Genomic DNA, 23,567 nt, shown 5'->3' with positions numbered 1-23,567 from the left:
ATAAATTTGTAGCTATGCTGCCCTCTGGTGACTGAATTCTGGTCTAGCATGATGTGGACATCTTTGCCTCCAACAATCCCATTAGGATTTTAGCACTGCTCTCCTCTCTCTTGCTGCAGGTTAGGACAGGCCTTGAGGAGACAGAGGACACTGAGGGACACCCTAACTTTTATTTCTCTTCAAAGACCTGAACCTTATGGCATGCTGGCTAAGGAGGAGAGCTTTCACAGACAGACAAGGTTGAATTTGAGTCTGCTCTAGAGTCTATAGCTATACTACCCTGAATGTATCCAATCTCATCTGAATCTAGTCTGGAACTGTGTGACCTGGGGCAAGTTACATAACTTCTCTGGACCTCAGTCTCTCCTTGTGTAAATGGGCTTAATTGTACCTATTTCACAGGATTATTTATAGAAATTAAAGGAAATAATGTATACATTTAACACCTCCTTTATCCACCAGTACACAATAAGCAGTAAAAAGAAAACCAAATCCCAATTTCTTCTGATTTAGTTCTGTGGCTTTTTCTCTCAACCCATTTCATCATTCTGATTTAGGGAAGCCTAAGTGAGTCTTCTGGACCATCTTCCCCCACCTTCAGCCTGGACCTCCCCCTTTGCAATCTCCCCTAATCATTAAAGAGAAGGGATTTCTTTTCTTCCCTTGTAGGTGTTAGGGACCAGACCTGGTGGGGCTGAATGATGGGCAGAAGAGTCAAGCCTTCCTTTCACCCTTTCCATCATTTGTTTCACCTAAGAGAAGGGAACTCCAAAACAAGTTTCATCGTTCCTGGGGGTTATAATCTTGGCTCTCAGGGGAAAGAAGTTGCAATAAACACAGACTTTTCCTACCCACCAAGCTCTCTGGTTCCAGGATGGGTTTGGAAAGAGTATAAAAGAGATTTCAGCTCTGGAGATTCCAGGTCAGTGGGGGCACCGGGCCGGGTTTATTGCACTGCAACAGAGTTTAAATAAGTCCCAGGTGTCCCGAGCCGAGGTGAGGGGAAGGTTGGGCAGGGAGAGGAAGGGCAGCATCAGTGCAGCTGGTGGGCAAAACCCAAATTCTGCAGGCCCAGGACAGTGGGCTCCCCCTTCTCCAGAGGACTGGGAGGGCCTGCCTTTGGCCAGGCTGAGGTTCCAGATCTGTTGCCATCATGGCCCCTTCAGAGTCCTGGGCAATTCCTGACTTCTCCTGAGTCAGATGTGGATTGGGCCTCCAGGCCCAGGTGTCTGGTGCAGGCTCAAATGTTGTCCTGGATCTGCCTGGCTAGGTTACCAATGTCTGAGTCTGGGTCCTAGATCAACCCCAGGCCCCAAGTTCAATCTGGCCCCATGGGAATTCTGATTCTCCTTGGAGCTTGTTCTGGGCCAGCATTGATCCTTGTCTGGGATCTGTCCTGAGCTGGTCCTGGGGCACCATCCACAGTTAGTGTTACTTATTTGCCCACCAGGGTGGGGGGCTGTCCACAGCTGCCAGATCTCACTCCTCAGGTTCCATGTTCTTAGCTGGGGCTTCCTGTGGATCTCTGGCAAAGCCGAGGACGGACCTTTGCAGGCTGGAGCTGGACAGAAAGTCCTGGTGGCAAGTCTGGCCCAGAGAACTGGGACTGGATTCCCCAGTTCAGGTTCCAAGTTGTTTTTCAGGAAAGTCTCTCCAAAATGCAAAGGCTGCAGGGAGGCTGGGGCCTCTGTCCCTGGATCTGAGTTCCCCCATCCATGAGGAGGGCATGTGTAAACGAGGGTCCTTCACAGTGCATGGGGGGTGGGGATCCCCAGCTCCTCATCTACCATCTCTGGCCCTTCAAGTATGTATGTCTCTGGGCTGGGGAGAGGGGCTTCTCCCTGGCCGTCAGCACCTTCAGGAAGCACCCAGTTCCCTCCCTGTCAGTCGACTCAGGGTTGGGGGACTGAGCCTTCAGGATTGGAGTCTGGGATTAGGAGGCATCAGGCATCAGAGGTGGCTGGAGGCTTGAGCTGAGCTTTTTCCATGGCTGTGCCATATGGGAGGGAGCGCTTGAAGAATCCGAGCTAATGAAGGGGAAAGGAGGAAAACTTTAGATAACTCTGGCTCCAATTTCTCCCCAGATCTTATCCCAGGAGGGAATGCAGAGGACTCTAGTGTTTCCAATCTCCAGGTCTTGCAAAAGTGGCCTAAATTCAGGCTGTTACGTCTACCTTTCAAGAAGTTCAATGGGCCAGGAGGGCTAAAGCTGGGGGTGCTCTGGTATAAAGGAGTCTTTTCATCAGTGCCATAAAAATGCCCACACATAAGCTAGGGATAGCAAATAGGCTTGAACTCAAGTTCCAAGTCTGGTTGCCTAGTATTGGCTGCCTCTAGACGAGAATTCTGAGGCCACTGCTAGGGCATGATCAATTAGTGATAGCTGCCATGGGTCTTTGGAGGAAGTGATAGCACAAGTGCCATACATTTGCTACGTGTGAGTAACACTGATTTTGCAAGTATAGGCAAACTTATCAGCTTGATTCAAGAGACTCTTTCTAAGAGAGGGGCTGCAGAATGGAGGGAAGGATCCTATAGGCAGGGTCAGGATGAGAAGCATGTGGCTAAGGCATAAGTGCAGACATGTGGCTATAGAATTCATCTGGAAATAGATGCTTGGGATTGTGCTGGGTCAAGGGCAGAACCTGATGAGAGGGTGGCCAAGTCACAGGTAGAATGTGACTGACCTTGTAGAGGATGTAGATGAGCAGACCTAGGAGTAGGAGGCCAATAAGGATGGCTAGGATAATGATCCACAGTGGGACGCCATGACTGCCTTCTGCTTTGGTCCACTGCACAGCTGTGGCCACCTAGGGAGCAAGTCAGGAGAAGTCACTGAAAAGTCATTAGTTCTTTCCCACCTACACTTGGCCCCCACTTGTCATTGGACCTGGACCCACCTTTCACCTCCCATCTTGGACTAACAGAATTCTGAACTTCAAAATTTAAATTCTTAATATGTGCATCATTGTTTCTTACTTTTGGCCCTTCACACCTGCTAATTTCCTCTCCCCAGAGAATATTCCTTTCCTGAGTGGTTAACTTGGTAGTTCAGGTCTCAGTTTAAACATCATTGCTTGCAGGAAGCCTTTCTGGACGCTGCAAGACTATGTTCAAGTGTCCCAATGATGTGTTCCCATAAATATCCTGGCACTTGTCACACTGCGTTCTTATTGCCCACTAGACCATGAACTCTAGGAGTAAAGATGCCCCGTCCACCTGGCTTATCATTATATCCCTAGCACAGGACATAGTAGATGCTCAATAAATATTTGTTACAATTACAAGGGCAGCCCCAATCTATGTCCAAGTCCTAGTGCCAGGCCCAGCACTATAAGCCCTGCCTTCCTTGGCCCAGACCGCTGGCCCTGGACCCACCAGAAGTTCCTTTCGAGGAAGTTGCTGAGGCAGGATTCGGTAAGGCATCTTCAGGGCTTCATACACAGCTTCACACTGCAGACTAAATGGCTGGTGCTCTCGCTGTGGGTGGAAGAAAGGCATTCAGGGCAGCCTCCCTTTGGGGTCTAGAGGACATAGGGCTCCCCATGGTCTGGATCAGGTTCTGATCTTTCTTTATTTCAGGCTCATTCGCTCCTGGATCTCTACATTCCTTTCATGAAATGATAAATGTGTAATTGAATAGTTATAACTAAATAATGCATAGTTAGATGGCTGCATGTTCAAAACAATTTTTTTTGAATCATTGTGGGTTAAGCACCCAGGACAATACCTGGTCCATAGTGTGCCCTTCATAAATGACTGCTCTTCACTATTCTTTACTGTTCTTTCCTACTATTAACTATTGTTTCTCTGCTATAGATTCATCTTCCATCTGTTTTTCTCTGCACACTGGTCTCCCTCCAGCCCTCCCACCTCCTTTAAATGGGCCAGGAAAGGGAAGTTGTCACTCTTCCCAGTGTGGCCATAGGTGATGCCAAGGACATAGCCCTGCACTAAACAAGGGCAGGAGGGGAGCTGGAGTGCCTGGGTCCCATTCCTCAAAAGGATGTGGCTAGGGCAGTGGGGAAAGAGGGTCAGTCCAGGCAGGCCCGAAGGTCGGGGGTTAGGGCTCAGGTAAAGTTCCCTTACCTGCAGGAAGGCCTGGGCCCTGACTCGGAAATGCAGTTGCAGACTTCGGCTCTCTTGTCGGTGGAGTGGCCCAAGCTCACAGCGCAGCCGGAAACACTCCACCTCTGGGCATTTCTGGGAAGAAAGAGGAAGATTGAATCTGAAATTCTGCCCTTTAATAACTCAAACAGGTACTCCAGACTTGGTCCCAGACTTCATTCCCAGGACGACTTACCAGGATCTGAGGCCCTGAGGAGGCAGGGCTCTGGCCTGGAGCTTCCCGTCTTTGCAGTTTGTGGTTCTGGGAACCCTTAGAATCCAACTGGAAGAGGAAAGAGACTGTTAGCTGCCTCTTCCACCTTGTTACAGCGTCTAGGTCAGCCTGCACCTGGGTTTCAGGACAGCTTCAACCTGTTCTTTTGTCTGTTCAACTGCCTCCAGTGGCAAATCACCAAGCTCAGTGAAACATGGAAAAGAATTAAGACTTGGTCCTTGGAGTTTACAAGGAAGAGATGTATAAATAAATAATTAGGCCCCCATCCCTGCTTTAGGGCCTTCACATCAGCTATTCCTTCTTCTTGGAATGCTCTTCCCCAGGTATTCAGGGGTAGGTTCATCCTTATCTTTCAGACCTCCAGAGGTTTTTCTTGATGACTCAAATAGTCTCTAGTCTCTACCGCACCCCAGAATGTTAGCACTGCACTTTTATTACTTTTCAATACCTGTTTTTCTCTCTCCTTTTAATTTTTCCTTTCTATTACCCTCCACTAAAATATAAGCTCGATGAGAGTGGTGACCTTGCTAGTTTTGCTCAGTGCCATATTTCCTGAGCCTATAATATGGTTCAGAACATGTACTCATTTAATTAAATACTGTTAATGAATAAACAAGTATTGGGGCCCAGAGGAACAGATCTGAAGAAGGCTTCCCAGAGCAGTTGACACAGAGCTCTCAGAATATGCCAGGGCAAGAAATAAGGGAAGGGTATTTGAGGCAGAAGGAGGTGTCTGTCGGTATTCTGACCCTGTCCAATGGCCTTAGCGCTAGCTCTAGGCACATCCTCATCAGCTTTTCAAGGCCCCCAGTGACCTTCCCCACACCTCTCAGTCTTGGTCCCTCCCACATGCCAGTCTCCAGGCCTCTCACCTCTAGGTGCTCTGAGTTGAGGAGGTGATTGGAAGTACAGTTGCTGAGTCCAGTAAACCTGGTCATGTAGAGGAGCTGCTGACCTTCTAGAGTCTGGGGACAGCTGAGCTCCAGCATGCCCCGGCTAATGGAGCTGGGGCCCAGGTTGATGAGCTGAGGAGAGGAGAGCACAATCACCTCAAGAAGGAAGGGAATGATTCTGCTCCATTGAGACTCTGGGTCACCAAGGCCCACTATATGAGGGGGACCCCCAAAAAGCAGGAATTATCTTCTGAAGGGTGGGCCTCTTGTAGTACAAGCTTCCCCTGCTAGATGAGTGTTCTAGGAACCCATCTGTATCAGTGTACCAGCTGGCATTGTTGTGAGAGGCTGCGTTTGGCTTCAGAGAATTTTTTTTTGAAGACTCTCTCAAAGTGCCCATTTCAAGATGGATGATTTATGAGTGTACCTGCCCATGCTGCGCTGAGTGTTCAACAGTTTTTGACCAAAAACGGCCTGAACCCTGTACCCCACCGCCCCATTCACCAATCTTGCATTTTGCCAGTGTGGAAGAGGCGAAACAAAAAATGACAGAAGCACTAAAAGGCATCAATATTGATGAGTTCAAAACTGTTTTGAGCAGTGGAAAAAAAATCTTGATAGGTGTATTGCATCAAATGGAGAGTACTTTGAAGGGGACTAAAGTTTAAACATGTAAGAATAAATACACAATTTTTAATAAATCAATTCCAGTGTTTTTTTGGTCCTTTCTTGTGTGTACCCTGCTGCAAGTCTGCTATCTCAGGAGTTAAAGAGAACATCAAAGGGCAGAGATGAAATTCTCTCCAACCAATATTCTTGGAGGTGGCTCCATCTTCACTTCCAAGTCACTCAACTGTCCTGTCTTTCCTCCAGCACTCTCTCACAACTGGCCCTGCCCAGGCTTTTACAGATCACTGCCCCTCCTTCCTTTCTCCTTTTAAGTCCCGCATTCTGGTCCCAGCCATCTGTCACTCATACTAGCTCCTCCTTCCCAGTCTTTCATTGTGGCCCCACCCTTCCACTCCCAACTGCCTGCCCTGGATCTCGTCTTCCCTGTCTCCATCCCTCCTCACCTCATAAACGTGGTGGACAGCAGGGCCCAGGTCCCCCTCCTTCTGGGGCTGGTCTGGGGGATGCCAGTCACTGACTGGAAATAGCACTGCTTCAGGCTTGGAGACACTAAGGAGGAAGGTGGTTTAGCACACGGGTCCCCAACCCCGAGGCCGCAGAACGGCACCAGTTTGAGGCTTGCTAGGAACCTGACCGCAAGCAAGAGCTCCGCCTCCTCTCCACTGAGCTCCGCAGCCTCTCCCGCTTCCCCCAGCCCCGGTCTTCCAGGGGACCCTTGGTCTAGAGGGCAGTGGAAGGGACCCCATATGCATCCCTTCCTAGAAGTCCGTTTGTTCTCCCAGAGAGGGATCATTTCCCCTGGGCACTGACCCGTTAAGGGAGACCTGGGCTTGAGCCTCCACCGAGAGCCGGAAGGAAACCACTTCGCTCTTCGAGTTGTTGAGATTCTTGCTGTGGGATGGAGAGGCTGAAGTGGTGCTGGGGCCCAGCCAGGGAAGATTCCACTGGCTCAGGCCCCGCCCCCAACTCGACTGCAGCCTGGCTCCTCCCACTCCCTACCTGAGGATTTGGAAGTCAAACTGGATCGTTTTCTTCGTGTCCCGGAGGTGAGGTACTGTGAACCGTAGGCCACCCCAGAGCTGAGGGACAGGGAGGGAGGACAGGGGGCTGTTAGGCCGGGCATGTGCCTTACCCGAATTCCAGCCCTCCCTTCCCCATCCCACAGCACTGCTCTGAAGGGGCTGGTCACTGTCCTTTCAGGTCCTCTCTCCAGCCCCAGGCTTACACTGGCTCCTGCCTTCATGGGGTTGCCCAGGTCACACACCAGTAGGCGGCTCTGGTTGACGGCAAAGTAGTCACAGCTCAGGCTGGAGAAGTTCTAGGAGTGGGGTGGGTGTGCAGGTAAGGTTTTGGTTGCCCCTCTCTGGCAGGGCTTTTTCCCAAGCCCCACCTGAGCGTCCACCCTGGAAGTCCACTCATACCCCTGGGTGTCTGAGGAGTCCTGAGTACTCAGCCTCCGGAGGAGCAGTGACCCAAAGTTCAGCTTCATAGGCACCACCCTCACCCACATTCTGGGCATGGAAAGTTAGGTTCAGAGAGTTCTTGTCACCCAGGTACACGTGGTTCTGCTCCCTGGAGGGGGCACACAAGATAAGGGGACACTGGAATCAGTCCCCAAACCAGGACAATGGGCAGCAGTAACAATAATAACATAACATAACATAACATAACATAACATAACATAACATAACATAACAAAACAATATCCCTGACTAGTGTAGCTAAGTTCATTGGGCATCTTCCTGCAAAGTGAAAGGTCATGGGTGATTCCTGGTCAGGACACATGCCTGAGTTGCAGGCCTGGTCCCCTGTTGGGTTGGGGTGTGTGCGTGAGAGGTGCCAGATTGATGCTTCTCTCACACATCTATGTTTCTCTCCCTCTCTTTCTCCCTCCCTTTCCCTCTAAGAATAAATAAAATCTTTAAAAAATATAATAATAGACACTGAGTAATAATTTACTGAGTTTCAACTCTATGGTAGGCACTAGGCTAGATGTGTTATGTAGATTATTTAATTCTTCTAAAAGGCTAGAGAAACAGATGCTATTATTTCCACTATACGAATGAAGAAGTTGAAATTTAGAGAAGTTGAGCAACTTCCTAAGGTCAGACAGCTAGCTAGTACATCCCTATTGCACTTTTTCAGGTGCCAGGTCCTTGCAAGTTTCATGTATCCTGCTTGAGACCTTGACATCTGGAACCCCCCAGCTTGATGTTAGCCTTTACTTACCCAAACACTTCCAGCTGTAGGTCTGGCACACAGATGTTGTCCTCTCCACAGTCTAGTAAGATCTGAGCCTGGGAAGAAGAGCAGCTTCAGAGAGGGAGCTTAGAACCTCTTCTGGTCTGAAGGTGGGCTCCCTACCTCCAGGGCCTTGCCCCCAGGCCCCTCTCCTCCTGGCTTTTTTCTACCCTGTACTCACCTTGTCCTCTATGCGGCTCTTGCTCTGATAATGTAAGACTGGCCGGAGGCCATGGCTGTCCACAGGAGCTCGGGGGTCCAGGGAGAAGTTGAGGGCAATGTGAATCGGGGAGAGCTTGTCTCGGAACTCTGACTCGTTCTGGGGTAGGGGAGAGGGTTCACAAAATCAGGGGACACTGGGGATTTGATGGCTCTGATCCTCAGCTTCTCTTGTCTCCTTTTGTCCACTTAGGGCTTTTCAGAATTCAGATGTCCAAACTTGACCATTCTCAGTGCTTGAGAGAGACACTGACAGCCTGGTTCCCAGTTCCTCTGAGAGAGGGTCCCCTTCCTTAGCCTCCCAAAGTCCCAAGCCTTTCAGTGCAATCTCCTAATCTTAGAGGGGCCCCAGTTCTCTGTGGCCACCCTCCCCCGGCCAGTCTATATCCTGCCTGAGGCCATACCCTGAGGTAGATCTTCATTTCTCTGCAATCCTCCCGAGCCCCATTCTGGATAAGCAGGGTCTGGGTCAGGGTCGCCTGTCTGGAGGCCAGGAATAGAGCTCGCCGCACCCCTCCCTTCTGCTTCTGCCAGTCCAACTGGAGCTCCACTGTGAAACCTGCAGCCAGGATGTATGTTAAGGAGAATCTGTTGCTCCCTTTCCTTCCTAATCTATTCAGAAAGAAGGTAAGTGCCCATGTCCCTAGCCTCTCCATCCCATCCCAGTGCCTGAGAGATTCAGGAGTCTCCTTTACCGATGGAATCAGGAACGTGTTTTCCAGAAGCATTGAGGCAGAAGCTAAGGTTGATGCTAGAGGAAGACAAAGAGGAAAGCTGATGTAGCCAACTAGAAGAGGCATCCTGTCCTCCTCCTATCTCTCGGACAGACCCAGATTAGGACACCCCCACTTGTCTCCTTCTGAAGACCTGGTCTTCCTGCCCACTCCAAGGCACAGACTGAGGTAACCCAGACTGGTCCTTGAGATCTCCTGGGCCCCAGCTCACCAAGCCACAGGGTTCCCCTCTAAGTTGCAGCTGCGCTCCTCTGGGTTGAACATGGCAGGGAAGATGGTGAGGGAGGCGCTTGCAGATACGATGGGGCGACCCCTGCCAAGAATGGATGTGGGGTCAATAGAGAACTAAGACACCTCTGGCACTTGGGCACAGGAAGCTGAGGCTCAAGCCCCAGGATCCCAGTGTCCTTTGCACACTTTCCCAGCCTCAGCCCTATTGAGGAATTCTCCAGTTCCCACTCTTCCCAGGCTGCCCACCCTGGAGTTCATACCTGTATACCACAGCCTTGTCCATACCAAAGGCCCCCACAATCAGATCTGCAAGAAGTCAAGAAACGACCTCTTACAGGGAGCCCTAAATCAGGATCCTTCCTAAGACCCTTCTAGTTTCATTGCTCAAGAAGGCCCAAGTGAGGGGACATCACCATCTGGTGGCAGTATCTTAGAACTGCACTGAAGACCTTAGGAAAGTGTAGAGATGGGTTAGGGGGGGTTAGGGGTCAGTGACAGAAGGACTCTAAGATGAACAGGGCCCAGGGCACAACTCACCAGGGTATCCGTTGCCATCCAGGTCTCGGCCTCCTCGAAGGGCAGAGCCAAAGAAGTCTGGAGTGTGGCCAGCTGCCCACAGGGGCAACAAAACCTGGGAAGGCTTAGAGCCCAGCCCCGCTGGGCTCCCAGGGAATACAAACACCACTCCCTGCTGGGTCTCCCCACCAAAGGGAGCCCCGATGGCCACATCTGCAAGACACAGAACATACACCAGTCAGCAGCAGGCCCTGAATCAGGAGTCCAAATCTTTACCACCAAACCCCCGGATCCTATTTTTGCCATCTGTCATTCCCAGTATTCTAATTTCTTCAAAGCCTCTTCAAAGACCTAGACACTGGGATTAAAGTCTACACACCTCCCTGGGCAGTCACTAGGGGTCTGGGTATCTTAGCCACTCTCTCTCTAAATCCTTTCTGACTCAGGCTCCCGACTCCTCCTCAGCTCCTTGTACTTACCATTGTAGCCATCTTGGTCCAGGTCCCCCAGGGGGGTCAAGGAACTTCCAAATCGGCCAAACTCATCATGGCCAGTAATGGTAAGGGTGGGTGTGGACTCCATGCCGGCTGGCTGCTGAAGGTAGATGTAGACCCTGCCTACCTCCTGAGGTCGCCCATCGGCTGTCCGCTCCATGAGCAGGGGTGCTCCCACCAGCAAGTCATCCAGCCTGCGGGTAGGACAAAAAAATCTAGGCATCCTGACATTGTGCCTTGCCACCTCGCCTCCCCAATCCTAGTGCCAGGAAATTCCAGGCATCCTGGATTCCAGGCTCCCTCCCATCCAAGTTAGAAGAGCTGAGGCCTTCTGGTCTTAGCTCTCCGCTCTCCCCTTGACCCTGAGCAAAGGGAAAGTAGGCACAAGTGAGGAGAATCCAGAGGAAAAGCCTGGAGAAAAACTCTCCTTGCATTTTTTTGTCTCACTCCACTCTTCCTTCCTGGGAAGCACACCTTGTTGTGCCTGTTCCCACTACTCACCCGTCCCCATTGACATCTGTTGCAGCCACTGCATAGCCATAGTAGGAGGCCATCTGGGGAGGACAGAGGGGCAGCTCTGGGTCAAAACTAGGTGCTTAATCAACAGAATCAATAGGGGCTATGGGGGGAGGTCAGAGACTCCAGGGAGCCTGAGAAATTGGTCTGAGCTTGTTGGGTCAGAGCTGGGGCTTGGTTGGCAGAGGGCCAAGCTGGGAATGGGGTGGGGGGGGTGTCCTCACCTGTTCCCCTGAGAAATTGTAGAGGGATCGAATATCTGAGCCATTAAGGATGGTGACCTGGTAATGAGGAGATATGATCATTGGCCCTGAACTCCCAGGCCATCCCGTGGATGAAGGGCAGATATGTACAGGCTACCCAAGGGCATGCATTCCTGGGAGACACAAACTACCCATCCCCTAATTCCCTCCTGAGCTTTGCCCTCACATTTCCATCTCTATGCCAGTAGCTTGGTCCCACAGCTACTTAGTTATTTTTCTCCATATCACTTATCAACTATTGTCAGGTTTCATATTTATTTGTCTGTTGTCCATCTCTACCCATTAGAATGGAAGATCTACGCAGGCAAGAGCTTGGCTTTTTTCTTTGCCTCCTCTCCAAAGCCTAAAGTAGTCCTTGGCAAGCAGCAGACACTCAGTAATTATTAGCTGCATGACTGAATGCACAATGAGGCCTCCTCATCCTCTAGTCCTCCCAAACCACACCCACGTCTTCCCTATGTCCCCCTTAGCGGCTGACCCTATCAGTCCCTAAGTCTTTTGACTCCTTGCTCTCTTCCCCACTCTCCCTGCCGTTACTATGGTGAGAGCTCTCTCACAGGACTGTTGGAGGGCCTTCTGGCTACCTCCCTGCCTGGCTCAGGCTGTCCCTTCCTCTTAGCAGCCTTCCCCCACTGCAGCAGAATGACTAGCCTCAAGCAGTTCGGAGGGATGCCTCCGGTCTGGAACCCGATCAGGGTTCCCTGCAGCCACTGCTCAGTCTTGACTCCTTGGCTGGTCCTCTGAGGCCCTGGATAGCTGGCCCCAACCTGTCTGCTTTTGCTCAACCTTTCCTTATTCTCCTCATCCCCAATTAGCCCATAAGTTTGCTAAACAGGCCTGAATTTTTTTTTTCCTTTCTTTTCTTCCATGTCTTTTGCCATGCTCCTGCCTACGATGCCCTCTTGGCTCATCTCTACTCATCCTTCATAAAACCTTCTCTCAACCAAACCTGTCCTGGGAAGGAGGTTATTCCTTCTGCCAAACTGCTATGCCATCTTAACCACTTTTCTGAAATTTATCATAGTGCAAGAAGAATGCTGACTTTGTAATAAGATAGACCTGGTTTCAAATCCTTAGCCAGCCACTTACTAACAGTGTGATCTTAAACAACTTAATTCGGTCTCTTATAGCCTCAGCTTTCTCATATGTCAAATGCACATGGTATTATCTACCCTCCATCAGCTTGTTGTAAAGAATAGAAATCATGAGTGGACAATGCCCATCGCACTAAGGGGCTCCTGAATAGTAGCTGTATCTTAGGTTATAATTGTACGTGTTTTATCTCACATACTTGATCAGAAGTACCTTATGAGATAGGGTATGTCTTATTCATCTTCTTATCTTTTACTTTGCCTTAATAAATGTTAATTGAACATATTCCTAAGGCATTCTTATCTGTATCCTTTTTAAAGCCCTTGTCATGGTCTAATAATAACAGCTACCAGTTGTACACTGCCTAACAGTTCACTAAGTACTTTCACATGCATTATCTCATTTCACCCTCACAAGAGCCTTGTGAGGTCAGAACTATTATTATCCCATTATATAGAGAAGAATGAGGCTCAGAGAGGTTAAGCAGGCTGAAGGATTTTATAGAACGAAGCAGAGTATGAAAATAAATAACAGAATGATTCATCTAGAGTAAGTGCCAGAACTTGGGCCCAGGTCTGACCCCAGCGCCTGTGTTCTGATCCACTTTTTGAATCCTCGTAAACTGTCATGCAGGGTTTTTTGTGATTAGCCAGGGGAGCGGAGGGGAGGAAAAGAAGGGAGGGTCAGGCATGGTCCTTACATAACCATAGGTGAGGTTCCCTTTGGGCACGCCAGCAACAAAGTCTGCAAAGAGAAGAGAAAGTTGTGGCCTAAGGGTGAAAAAGGGGAGCCACGAGAATGGTGTCTCAGTTCCTGTGTTTCCAGGCCCCCGGTCTCCATCCACCCCCTCCCTTGGCCCTAGCCTGGGGACACACTTACCTTCTGTGTCATCACCACTGAATTCACCCACAGCCACAGAGTAACCTGGGCGACAGGGTGGGTGGGTATTAGTATTCTCGCTTTGGGGACTTGTCTGCCCTGGCCCATCCTCCAATCCCTCCCCCACCCCTACTGGGCCATCATAGTTAGCCTGCATATGACAAGTATGACAGAGGGGCTGGGGATGCCTGAGTAGAAGAAAGAGAGGCAAGGGGGTATGTGAGGACAGGGGCGCCTGAGGTTCCCCTCTGCAGTTTCCTCCCACTTGCTCACTCACCCAGATAGCTGTCATCATACATGGAACTGGCCTGGCGAGTCTGCAGCTGCCCCTGAACCAAGTTGATTAGGTACTCAGGGTAATAGGATTCTGCAATCTGTTCCTGGGTGGCTGACAGGATCTGGCCTGGGGAAGGAGATGAGGAGGAGATGGACAGAGTAGGAGGGGGCAGGGAGGGGAGACCCAGGGGTGGAAGGCGGGGTGACTGGGTAGGATTTCAAAAGACTGGTTCAATGAAAGGAGGCTTGTGGAAGAGGACATGCAAGTCTCAAGAATGGGAGAGGAGGGAAGGATGGTGAGAGGCCTTGTGCCAGGAGACTAGGGGTCAGCACAGAGGGACTTACCTTGCCAGAAATAGCTCCCAGGTCCACCCAGGACCACACGCCCTGTCTGTGGGGGGAAGCAGGTGAGTTTATATCTGGTCCTGACCCCCCTGGGCCTACCACCCACAGCCACTTCTCTCCCAGATCACTCTCTCACCTTGGTGAACTCAGCACTGAAGCCCCCTTGGCAGTAACCCTGTCCTGCTGCCCAGCTGAAATCTGTGAGGGGAGAAGGTGGTGGGAAGGAGGCCTGCACAGATGGGTCATGCAGGAAAGAAGAGAGATTGGGGAAGGAGGTGGGAGAGGGAACCCGAGGAAGGACCTCCCTGAACCGAGCAGTGAGCAGTAAGACTAATGGGGGGGAGGGCTTGTAGGGACTCTTTTAGAAAAAGCAGACACAGGCACAAGCCTACTTTTTGTCCTACCTGAGCGGCAAGGTGCATACTCCAGAATTCGGGTGAAGTTGTCTGTGGAGAGGTAGCAGGTGCCCACGGGATCACTCAATGGCTCCTTCTCTGTGCGCCAGCTGTAGAGTGGAGCACAGGCCTGGGAAGGTCCCAGAGGAGGGAGCTTCAGGTTTGGACCAACAGGAACCTTCCTCCTTCCCTCCAGGCCTGTGCTCTACTACACCTGACCACGGCCCATCCCCTAGCCACCACCTCCCTATGCCTGCTAGCCCCTCACCAAGATGGAGGAGCCATGGGCTCGAACTGTTGCTCCGAACCACTGTAAGGACTTGTACTCCACAGGTTCCTCTCCCTCTGGGATGGAGAGTGAGGATTCCAGGATCCGAGAGCCTTGGGGAAGTGAGAAAGGGGAGTCATGCAAGTAGTGGGCAACTGAGCCCTGGTATAGCCTCACCCTCAGCGTGGGTGTACCAAAGCTCTTGCAAGCCTGAAGCCCATGACTCAGTGGGAGGGGGATTGGGGAAGGGTCTTTAAACTCAGTTTTGTATAGCTTGACTCACCTCTCTTCCATACACACACACACCTGGGCTTTCTAGAGTTACCTTCCCCTAGTCCGGCTGGGCCGAGCATGCTTGCAGTGAGGTGGGGGTAGGGGAGTAGGAGGGTAGTGGGGCAGAATGGCTATTCCCAAGAGGGTACCCTTCTGGCTGCACTTCTCTCTACCTGGGCCTCATCTCTAAGCACCTTGTTCTTTTCTTGATCTTTCTCACAGTTCTGGATTGCTGTTCTCTTATGCTTCTCCCTCTCTTTTTCTTTCTGTGCATCTGTCTTTCTCTTCCTAAGCCCTAGCTCTGCCCTCTACAGGACATCCTTTTTCATTCCTCTGATTCTTACCTGTCTTTCAGGTTAAAAAAAAAGAAGAATCTTGCTGTTTCATGATCTTATCTTCCCCCTCCCCCCACCGCCCCTTGCCTCCATCTTTTTAGGCACTCCTTTTGTCCCCTCACCCCAGCCTTTATCTCTGCAGTCAGGCTGCTCAAGTTCATGTTCTTGCTCCTCCATTAACTAGTGGTGTGACCTTGAACAAGTTACTTAACTTCTATTTCCTCACCTATAAAATGGGGATAATAATACCTCAGACAGTTGTGGAAAGGATCGCATTAATATGTATGAAGTGCTTACAACAGTGCCGGGCACAGAGCAAATACTCTTGAAATGTTAGCCGTTATCTCTTGTCTGTCTCCCTCCTTCTGTCTCTGCATCTACTCTGGACCTTGAACTCCTTGAGGGCAGTGAGTGGCCAAATCATGTTTCAATCCCCTACAGACCCAGCACAGTGCTTGGCATGCACTATCACTTAGTCAGTGCTTAGTTAAGTGAATCAAATACTCTATGTGCCTCTCCCTGTCTTTGTCTGTGTTGCTGCCCTGGCCTCCCTGAGTTGTGGGTGATTCAGGGGAAATGAGAGCCACATGTTTCTGAATCATGCCCGCCCTCCTTGGGCTGGGCTGGACTGGGAACATGGTGTGAGTGCCATGGGGAGCCGCTACACGGCTGCACAGAGCTGGAGCACCACCAGAGCATCAGAGTGCTGGGAGGGCACATGGCCAAGGAACTGGGAAGGCTCTACCCTTCACTCCAGGCACCACCGGGCCCCGCCCCCAAGCCACAGCCCTACCCCCAGCCCCTCCCTGAACTTCACAGGCCTACTAAGAAGGTTGGTTACCTTTACTGTCAAACTCAATAGGGGTGCACTGTGCCAGGCTGGTGCCCCAGGGACAGAGGTAGACGGCACCACCCTGCAGCACTCCTGGCTGGCTGGTGTTAGCTTTGGGTGCTCCCACCAGCACACTGACCCTGTGGAAGGGAAAGAAGAGGCAATTCAGGGTGGCTCCTAGCTCTTCTCCAGTCTCCCAAGGCAGGAAGGACCCAGGCCTCTGGGTCAGGGGCTGGCTGGGGGTGGGGTAGATGCCCCCTGGGTTGTATTTATATCTCAGAAGATGCCTGGGATGCCAGAGGCACAGGCTGGAGTCAGGCGGTCCCCATGTGCCGCTGTCACTAACACAACCTCTCCCCTCCTCCCACCACTCTCCTTCTTCTCCTACCTTCCTCTGTCGTTAAAGAGAGAGGAGCCAGAGTCAGTTCTGGGAAGGGAAAGAGGGGCCCGTGGTTCTGGCCTCAGCTTCTCCATCTCTCTATGGACCTGCCAAGATTGGATGTGCAGCCCCTGGAGCCCAGGGTCCTCTCACCTAGCCTGTACCCTCTTGTCGCAAGCCAAAGTCTTTCTCTGGGCCAAGACCCAGGCATCCGGCCGCCCTGCTGCCCAGCCGCCCAGCCCTGGGGCGTGTAGCAGGAAAATGTGAGTCTTGGAAATCAGGCAGTAGAAGTGGAGAGAGGAGCTGGAGGATGGTGAAAATAGATCATTCCCCTGGGCTGGGGCCTGGGCCTGCCCTCACCCTGGGCTCTGGTGTGGACATCCCCAACCCCAAACCCCTTCCCCACACACCATTTCTAGGAGTTTGAATTCAGATTCTGCTCTACTGGAGCCTTAGTTCTGGACACAGTTCCTCAGTGCCCCCTGAAATGACGAGGAGAAGGTTGCCTTCGCTGGGGGCCATGTATAATGGTGTGGTTACAGTTAAGGTTCTGGACAATCTTCGCATTTTGGGCTCTGTCTCTACGATTCCTTGGTCCCTTGCCTCTGAGGTTTCTGCATAGCAGTCAGCCCTCTGGCTTTCTCCTCTAGGATCTCCTATGAGGACTGCATCTGGCAACGGAGGCAGCTGGGCCTGGGCCTGTGTCCCTGGGCCCCTGTCCCTGCAAGCCTTGGTCTCTGCTTTCCTTCCATACCTGCTCCTGGTGCTACTTCTCGATCTCTCTTCTTCTGCCCCTGTGACTGCTTGCTCTCTAGCTTCCAGTTTTGGGGTTCTCTCTCTTGCTCTCAGATCTGGGACTTCTCCATCTCTACTGATTCCTGTCCCCTTTCAGATTCGGCATTCTTAGTAACTATATTAGGGTAACTTCCTCAGCCTTTCTTATTAGGAGAGAGTGTCCAAGAGGGGGATTATGGTAGAGGTCACAAAAGCTGGGGTTGTCTTCCAAGAGTACTGCATGGGGAAGGGGGTAAAAAGGGTAGTCCAAGAGGAACAGGGGATGGAACAACAGAGAAAACAGCTCCACGGGACTGAAGTGGGGAGTGAGGAGTGGTCTAGGAGGGCCACAGGATGAGAATGGAGGAGGGAGAAGGCAGGGTTCAGAAGAATAGGAGGGGGGCCCTGAGGGTGAGAGTTCCTGGAGTGATAGGGGGTGGGGTGCCAGCCTTGGTTACCCTGGGGACAGGAAATGTTTACTGCCTGTGGCTTCCTGTCTGTTTCCAACCTCTCACTTCTCCGTTTGTCTCCCACCCACTGCGCCCCACCCTTTTCGCTCAAATATTGCATTGTTGCAGGGTGGGCATTGCCACTGTGACCTGGTCAGTTACCAGGTCCAGTAGGTAAGGCTGGTGGTGGGGAGAGGTTGCATTGCCCCAGGGCTGGGTGAGGAGAGAAGGGTGCAATCCTCTCTTTGCAGAGGCAGCCCCAGAAAAGTTGCAGTACAGGAGGCCGTGAGAAGAGCACTGGACCAGGAGTCAGCACTGGTCAGCAGTCAGGCACTAGCTCAGTGTGGACTTGGGCTATACTCTTTCCCTCTTTCTCTGGGAAAAGAGGTTCAACAGGATACCTCCAGGTCTCTGGGAGCTGATAATCTATTTCCAGGAGAACACATGGCTGTGGCCAAGGGACCCAGCTCCCACTCCGAATTTTTCCAACCCTTTCAGCTCTTGAGGATGGCCCGAGGAAGAAGCCTAGAGTTTGTCTGACAGGGTTGGAAGGTGAGAGAGAGGCCTTATAAAGCATGTGAAGCACACAAGCTCAAGTGTTGTGGCTGTGTGAAGGTTCGGCAGATCTGGCATGCAGGCAAGGGGCACAGTCCCTGATCCAGACATGCCCCCTGCCACCCATGGCTTATACCCAAGGACAGTGGCCCTTCTATCCTAGCTTTGCCAACTCAATCTAATAACTATTGTCCTTCCCTATGTGCCAAGTGAAGAACTTGGTGTCAGGGATGGCACATCACATAGCTTATCCTCATTCTTTCCCACTCTGAGTTCCCGCTTCCTAAATCCTAGAGCAGTTAGATCCTCTTAGGGATCCAAGAAGGTAACAAGGGAGGGTCCTTGGACTATTTTCAATTTTTCAGAAAGCCTAACAAAAATCATGCATTTACTTGATAAGGCAGCCCAGGCTAATTAAAACCTTAAGTATATTTGCTTTTGGCTGGAATTTTATCAACTCATGTAGAAAACCTGGCTATCTCATATTGGTCCCAAGCTCTGATTGGCAGCTATAGATGTCTTCTTGTTCTAACTTCTAGTTGATAAAAATGGGGAAACAGAATTAATTATTTCTTACTAAATGTGATTTGGTGGATAAACTCTTCTAAAATATAGAGTCCACGGGAAAAAATAATTGCCGTAATTTAATCTGAAGCCTCAGGACCCTGAAATTCCAGAGCTGGTTCTTGGAGACACAGGCTGCCACAGCTGGAAGGCACCGCAGAGGGCATCCACTGGTTTGAAGACTTTCTTGTAGATGCCTCAGGGCTGCTACAGGGAGTAAGGAGAGGCTAGTGTGGTCCTGGTACTCCTTCTCGTCTTCTTTTAGAGCAACCTCTTTTCCTTATTTTATATAGAATGTCCTGGTAATATGTCATCATTTGAATGAAAAAGAAAAGGAAATAAAGAAAAAACATTTAATTTAAAAAAACTGCCCTGGCTGGTGTGGCTTAGTGGATTGAGCGCTGGTCTTCGAACCGAAAGGTAAGTTGCTTGGATTCCCCAGTCAGGGCACACGCCTGGGTTGTAGGCCAGGTCCCTGGTTGGGGGCATGCGAGAGGGAAGCAACTGATGTTTCTCTCGCATATTGATGTTTCTCTCCCTCTCTTTCTCCCTTGCTGTCTTTCTGAAAATAGATTTTAAAAAATCTTAAAAAAACCCCCCCCACCAAACCTTACTGAGTCCTATGTCTTTATTGTATAGATGGGAAAAACTAAGTCCCAGAAAAGTGAAGTAGCATGTCCAAGGTCACTCAGAAACTTCCCCAACATAAGAACCAAAAGCCAGGAATCCTGATTCCTAGGCCAGTGTTCTGGTCTACCCTGTTGCCCATTTATCCCCTCCTCTCCACTATCTCCTCAGTCAAGTTTCTGATTAACCAAGATCCTGTTCACTAGATGGTTATTGTTTGACCCTGTTGGCCTGACAAGGTTGGGGTGGAGAGAAGCAAGTGGACCAGAGATCAGTTTCTACAGGTCTTACAGCAGCCCTGGCCATGCCAGAGGACTCCTAGTTCTGGGTTCTTCAGGGTATTCTCAAAGAAACTGCCTGGCTGGCTGGGGAGGGAGAGTTGCCTCTACCTATGGCAACTGAGTACCAGAAGGGAAAAAGTACTTAGCCCAGTACTTATCTGGGCTAAGCCCAGTGTACCTTTTAAGTTTGTGTCCTAGGCCAAGTCACTTTCTTTCTCCAAGCCTTAGATTCTCTACTCATAAAATGATGGGTTGCCCTTGAATGGTCCCTAAAAAAAAATTCTTGTTCTAAACATCTATGATTCCTGAAACTTCAGAGTGTGTGTGAGTGTGTGTGTGTGTCTGTATATAATAAAATGGAGCAATAATGCTTCCTCTGTCTAATGCAAGGATTTTTGTAATGATCCAATGGAAAAACTTATATAAACGTGTAAGGAATGTGAGGGACTATTATTACTATCACTGCTATAAGCAAGTAAGAAATGGAGGGAAAACTTAGAAAAAGAACTAGGTGGTAACTAGGGAGGAGAGAAGCAGAGACAGAAAACAACTACCTTATAAAAATCTTGCCTCCCAGGTACTGATGACTCTCTATGGACCAGATGCCTTTTATATATATATTATCTCATTTAACTCTGGCCAGTGTGGTTGGCATGTCATCCCATAGACTGAAGTGTCTCAGGTTCTATTCCTTGTCAGGGCACATACCCAGGTGCGGGTTCAATCCCTGTGCTGAAGGCAACTGATGGATGTTTCTCTCTCTCTCTCTCTCCCCTCCCCCTCTCCTTCCTCTCTCTCAAAGCAATGAAAAAGTGTCCTCAGGTGAGGATAAAAAAGTATATTATATATGTATATAGTCTCATTTAGTCCTTAGAACAGCCTCATAAGTTAGATGTCTGATTTCGTAAGAACCCCAGGCTCTAAGAACTGGCCCCAGGTCACACAAAGAACAAGTAAGTGGAGGGACCAGGGTGCACATGCAGTTCTCCCTAACTTAAGGCTTGTCTCTTGCCTACCATGCAAACTGTATTGTGCTCGCCTTGCCCTTTGATGCTCTTTTGGTGTCCAGAGTGAGAAGTGATGCAGAGGGACCAAGAACACGGAGGCCCTCCCTCTCCAGAGATGGAGCCAGGTGAGGGGCTATGTGTGTCCCTTTTGGGTAGGAGGGGGTTGAAGGCCCAGCTGTGGTGGAAGGGAGGTCACTGGGGAGGTAGAATGTTCAGAGTCCTACTCTAAGAGTGCATTGTAAAGAGAAAAGGAGAGGGAGAGGAATGTAAGCTAGACACCTGGGATCTCTTGGAAGGAGAAATGAGAAGGGGAGGGGAGAGGGATAAAAATGCTGGGTCCTGTTTTAGAAGAGGGCTTTAGGGACTGCGGGATCAGGCCAGGGGCCAGACAGACACCTAGGGAACCGGAAGTGCATGAAAGTCCAGATGTTTTAGAGGAATGTTTTAAAAGGGAGATGACACTGTTTTTAGGTGTGGGGTGGGGTAAGAGGAAGGTTACCCAGATATGGGGAGAATCTTATCCCCTCCCTCTTTTCTTCTTTTTTACTCCTTTAGGGTTGTGGTAAGCAGTTTCAGGGGGCCTTGGGGAGGCCAGACCTGGCAGAGGTTCCAATCTAGGGTGATGCAATGGGGTTTGGGCAACAGGCCAGGGGGGTGGGGTGGGGGGTGGCTGGGGACCTTGAATAGCCCAGAACCAACAGCTAGGGCCTAACTATCTTTCTTTCTTCCCGTTTCCAAGTCCTCCAGACAATGGAGAAATTTAAGCCCCCTCCCCAATTAACTCGTTTCTCCTAAAATTAAAGAAAATTAATAGAGATCAGTTAACTGTTTCAAGTGTCAAAACAGCTAACCTCTGACAGAGGTCCTATCAAGCCTGGAGATACTAGTGATTGGAGTGGTGGTGGTGGCCAAGGCGGCGGCCAAGAGGTGGGGGCAGGCGGGGAGCGGTGGGAAGCTCAGAGCCCATAAATGTGGGAGAAAGGATTATTGTGAAGGATTAGGAATCTGGCATCTGGAGGTCCCTGTCCCAGTCCAGGAGCAGCTACCTTCCCCTCTTACTTCGCAACCCCCCACATTTAAATACCCCCCACCCCCAGTTCTAATGTTGCCTCAACTCCAACTTCGGTTTCCCCATGACTGTGGGCTCCCCATTTTCCAGCCACTCAGAGTCACCCTGCTGAGCTAGGAATGAGGATCCTCCTTTGAGCCTTCCCCTGACTCTGATGTCCTGTGTTCTGATGCTACTGGGCCCAGCGAGTCGGCGTCTTCCCAGCTTCCGACCCCAGCCCCAGAATTCCCGGTCTCAGTTCAGCTCCGGCCCACAAGCTACAGGAAACCAGCTTTTCTCTTCCTCCCCAGAGCTAGAGGAAGAGGGAAACCGCCCACCCCCCTTCACGCGCGCACACACACCCCTCCCGACACATCCGAGCACCCGCCCTTGGCTGAGCCCACCCCCAGCCCTGGCGCCCCCAGTGCCAGGGTCCCAGGACTCTCCCCAAGTTCCCGGATCCCCTCATCCGAACAGAGTCAGGGGGTGGAGGGCGGAGTAGGAGACCAAGAAGAAAGGGAAGGGAACCGCGGTCTCCTCCCGGGTCTTTCCCAGTCTGAGCTGAAGGGGGAGGGGAGGATGAGGCTGGCCCCCATTTAACCTCTGCGCCCCCTCAGTCTCCGACTCGCCTCTTACTACACACAGTTCATTCTGCTTCGACCAGTTCTCTCTCCTCACAATGGCTCTCAGGGACCTGAGGTCCCCCGGTGCTCCAAAGAGCTCTTCCCGGCCTCCGCGACCCCTCTTCGCCCGCATCCGCCTCTGTCCCGGCAGCTCACAGATCTCAGCCGGAGACCCTCCGCTCTCCATTCACGCGCCCTCCTCTCCTTTGGCCCCGAGACCCTGCGCAGGCTTCTCCTGGTTCCAGCTTCGTGTCCTCTCCCCACCCCACACATGTCTCCCTACTGACTTCTCTCAAACGCCAGGCCCCCTCCACGCCGGCCACTGTCTCCTCCTTACTCCTGCGCGGGCCCCCAACTCCGGCGCGGGCCCCCAACTCCAGCCCTAGTCCTTCCAAACTCCGCCTCTCAAACTCAAGCCTCGGTCCCCTCCAGACTTCAGCCGCGCCCCCACTTCCAGCCGTCCCCACTACCCCCTCCATCCCGCCGCCAACTCTCCTCACTCACCCATCTGTTCCCGGCCGGTAAAACTCCACCGAGAAGCCGAAGAAGGAGCCCGGGGGCCCAGAGAGCACCGCTGGGGCCTCCGAGTCTAAGTTGAAGCCCCCGACCCTGGGTGTCGGCGGCAGCAGCAGCAGCAGCAGCAGCGGCAGCAGCCGCGGCAGCGGCGGGGGTCGGTGCCGGGGGCCCCAGCGTGGCTGCGCGGCGTGGAGAGGGGACCCTGGCGCCCAGCTCCCCATAGCGCCCGCTCTTCCCTGTCCTGGGGCCACCGACCCGGAGCCGCTTCCTAAACCTCCCAGAGGCGAATGACTCAACGCGGGGAGGAGTTTGCCAAACTCCCGGCTGAGCCCTCCCCCCGCCTGCCGGGGGGGTGGGCGGGGGGGCATTCCTGGGTCCTCGGAACGCCGAGCCCTCGCCCCCCACCCCGAAGGGGCGTGGGGGGGCCGCACCTCTCCACTCCTTTCTCCCAGCCCCAGCTGGAGGCCGGTAGTTTGTACTGGGTCAGACTGGGCGGGTTTGGGCTCTTCCCCCTCCTCTCTCTGCTTCCCCCTCCTTCCTCCCCGCTCCTTTCCAGATGTACAACGTAAACGCTCGGAAAAGGAGTCGGAAAAAGGGAGCCGAGAATTTCCTAATGAGGAAAGGAATCACCTCTGGAGGTCGGAGGAGCCTGTATGTGTGTGAGGTCTCCCTCACTTTTTCAGGGAGGAGACTTTTGGGTGGAAAGAGACAGGAGGTATCTCTGGCATCTGGCCAACTGGGATTCCCCTTTGCCTTCCGGGGCTGCTGGGTGCCGCCTGGATTCCTGCCAGCTGGATTTGGGACTCAGGAGGTGAGGTACAGAGCGCTCCTGATCTGATAGAGGACCTCCACAGGCTCCTCGAGTCTGCTACCCCTCACCCCAAGCTGTTAGAATTGAAAACTTAGGAGTTTGGGGTCACTCACCAGGAGGTTTCTGCTCCAGGTCACCCCCTTCTTGGTTGCAGGGTAT

The 23,567-nt window shown here is 51.6% G+C and overlaps 1 protein-coding gene across 1 annotated transcript; it reads right to left on the bottom strand.

Moving 5' to 3' along the window:
* Positions 1-916: 916 nt before the first annotated feature.
* Positions 917-22,856, bottom strand: ITGA5 (integrin subunit alpha 5). The gene is made up of 30 exons (XM_054590993.1): positions 22,586-22,856; positions 15,784-15,914; positions 14,335-14,447; positions 14,076-14,196; positions 13,808-13,869; positions 13,672-13,717; positions 13,328-13,453; positions 13,051-13,095; positions 12,872-12,915; positions 11,041-11,097; positions 10,802-10,854; positions 10,286-10,494; positions 9,828-10,019; positions 9,551-9,596; positions 9,271-9,372; positions 9,021-9,076; positions 8,730-8,884; positions 8,288-8,425; positions 8,095-8,162; positions 7,287-7,437; positions 7,091-7,183; positions 6,865-6,944; positions 6,676-6,756; positions 6,309-6,414; positions 5,215-5,367; positions 4,304-4,390; positions 4,090-4,203; positions 3,379-3,480; positions 2,688-2,810; positions 917-2,027 (listed from the first exon to the last, which is right to left on the bottom strand). The coding sequence occupies exons 1-30, from the start codon at positions 22,816-22,818 to the stop codon at positions 1,944-1,946; spliced, it is 3,171 nt and encodes a 1,056-aa protein (XP_054446968.1). The 5' UTR covers positions 22,819-22,856; the 3' UTR covers positions 917-1,943.
* Positions 22,857-23,567: the final 711 nt, after the last annotated feature.

The sequence above is a fragment of the Pteronotus mesoamericanus genome, unplaced genomic scaffold (genome assembly GCF_021234165.1).
Source record: "Pteronotus mesoamericanus isolate MK-2021 breed Mesoamerican mustached bat unplaced genomic scaffold, CSHL_Meso_final scaffold_21, whole genome shotgun sequence".
Taxonomy (NCBI): domain Eukaryota; kingdom Metazoa; phylum Chordata; class Mammalia; order Chiroptera; family Mormoopidae; genus Pteronotus; species Pteronotus mesoamericanus.
This window is presented reverse-complemented; position numbering and strand designations above follow the sequence as displayed.

Excerpts from the sequence above, each read along its gene's own strand:
- ITGA5 (XM_054590993.1), bottom strand. The coding sequence starts at position 22,818 with ATGGGGAGCTGGGCGCCAGGGTCCCCTCTCCACGCCGCGCAGCCACGC. Across the intron at positions 11,098-12,871 it reads GGAACCTCACCTATGGTTAT|GTCACCATCCTTAATGGCTC; the intron begins GTAAGGACCATG and ends CCTCATTACCAG. Across the intron at positions 7,184-7,286 it reads GACTCCTCAGACACCCAGGG|AACTTCTCCAGCCTGAGCTG; the intron begins GTATGAGTGGAC and ends CCCCACTCCTAG.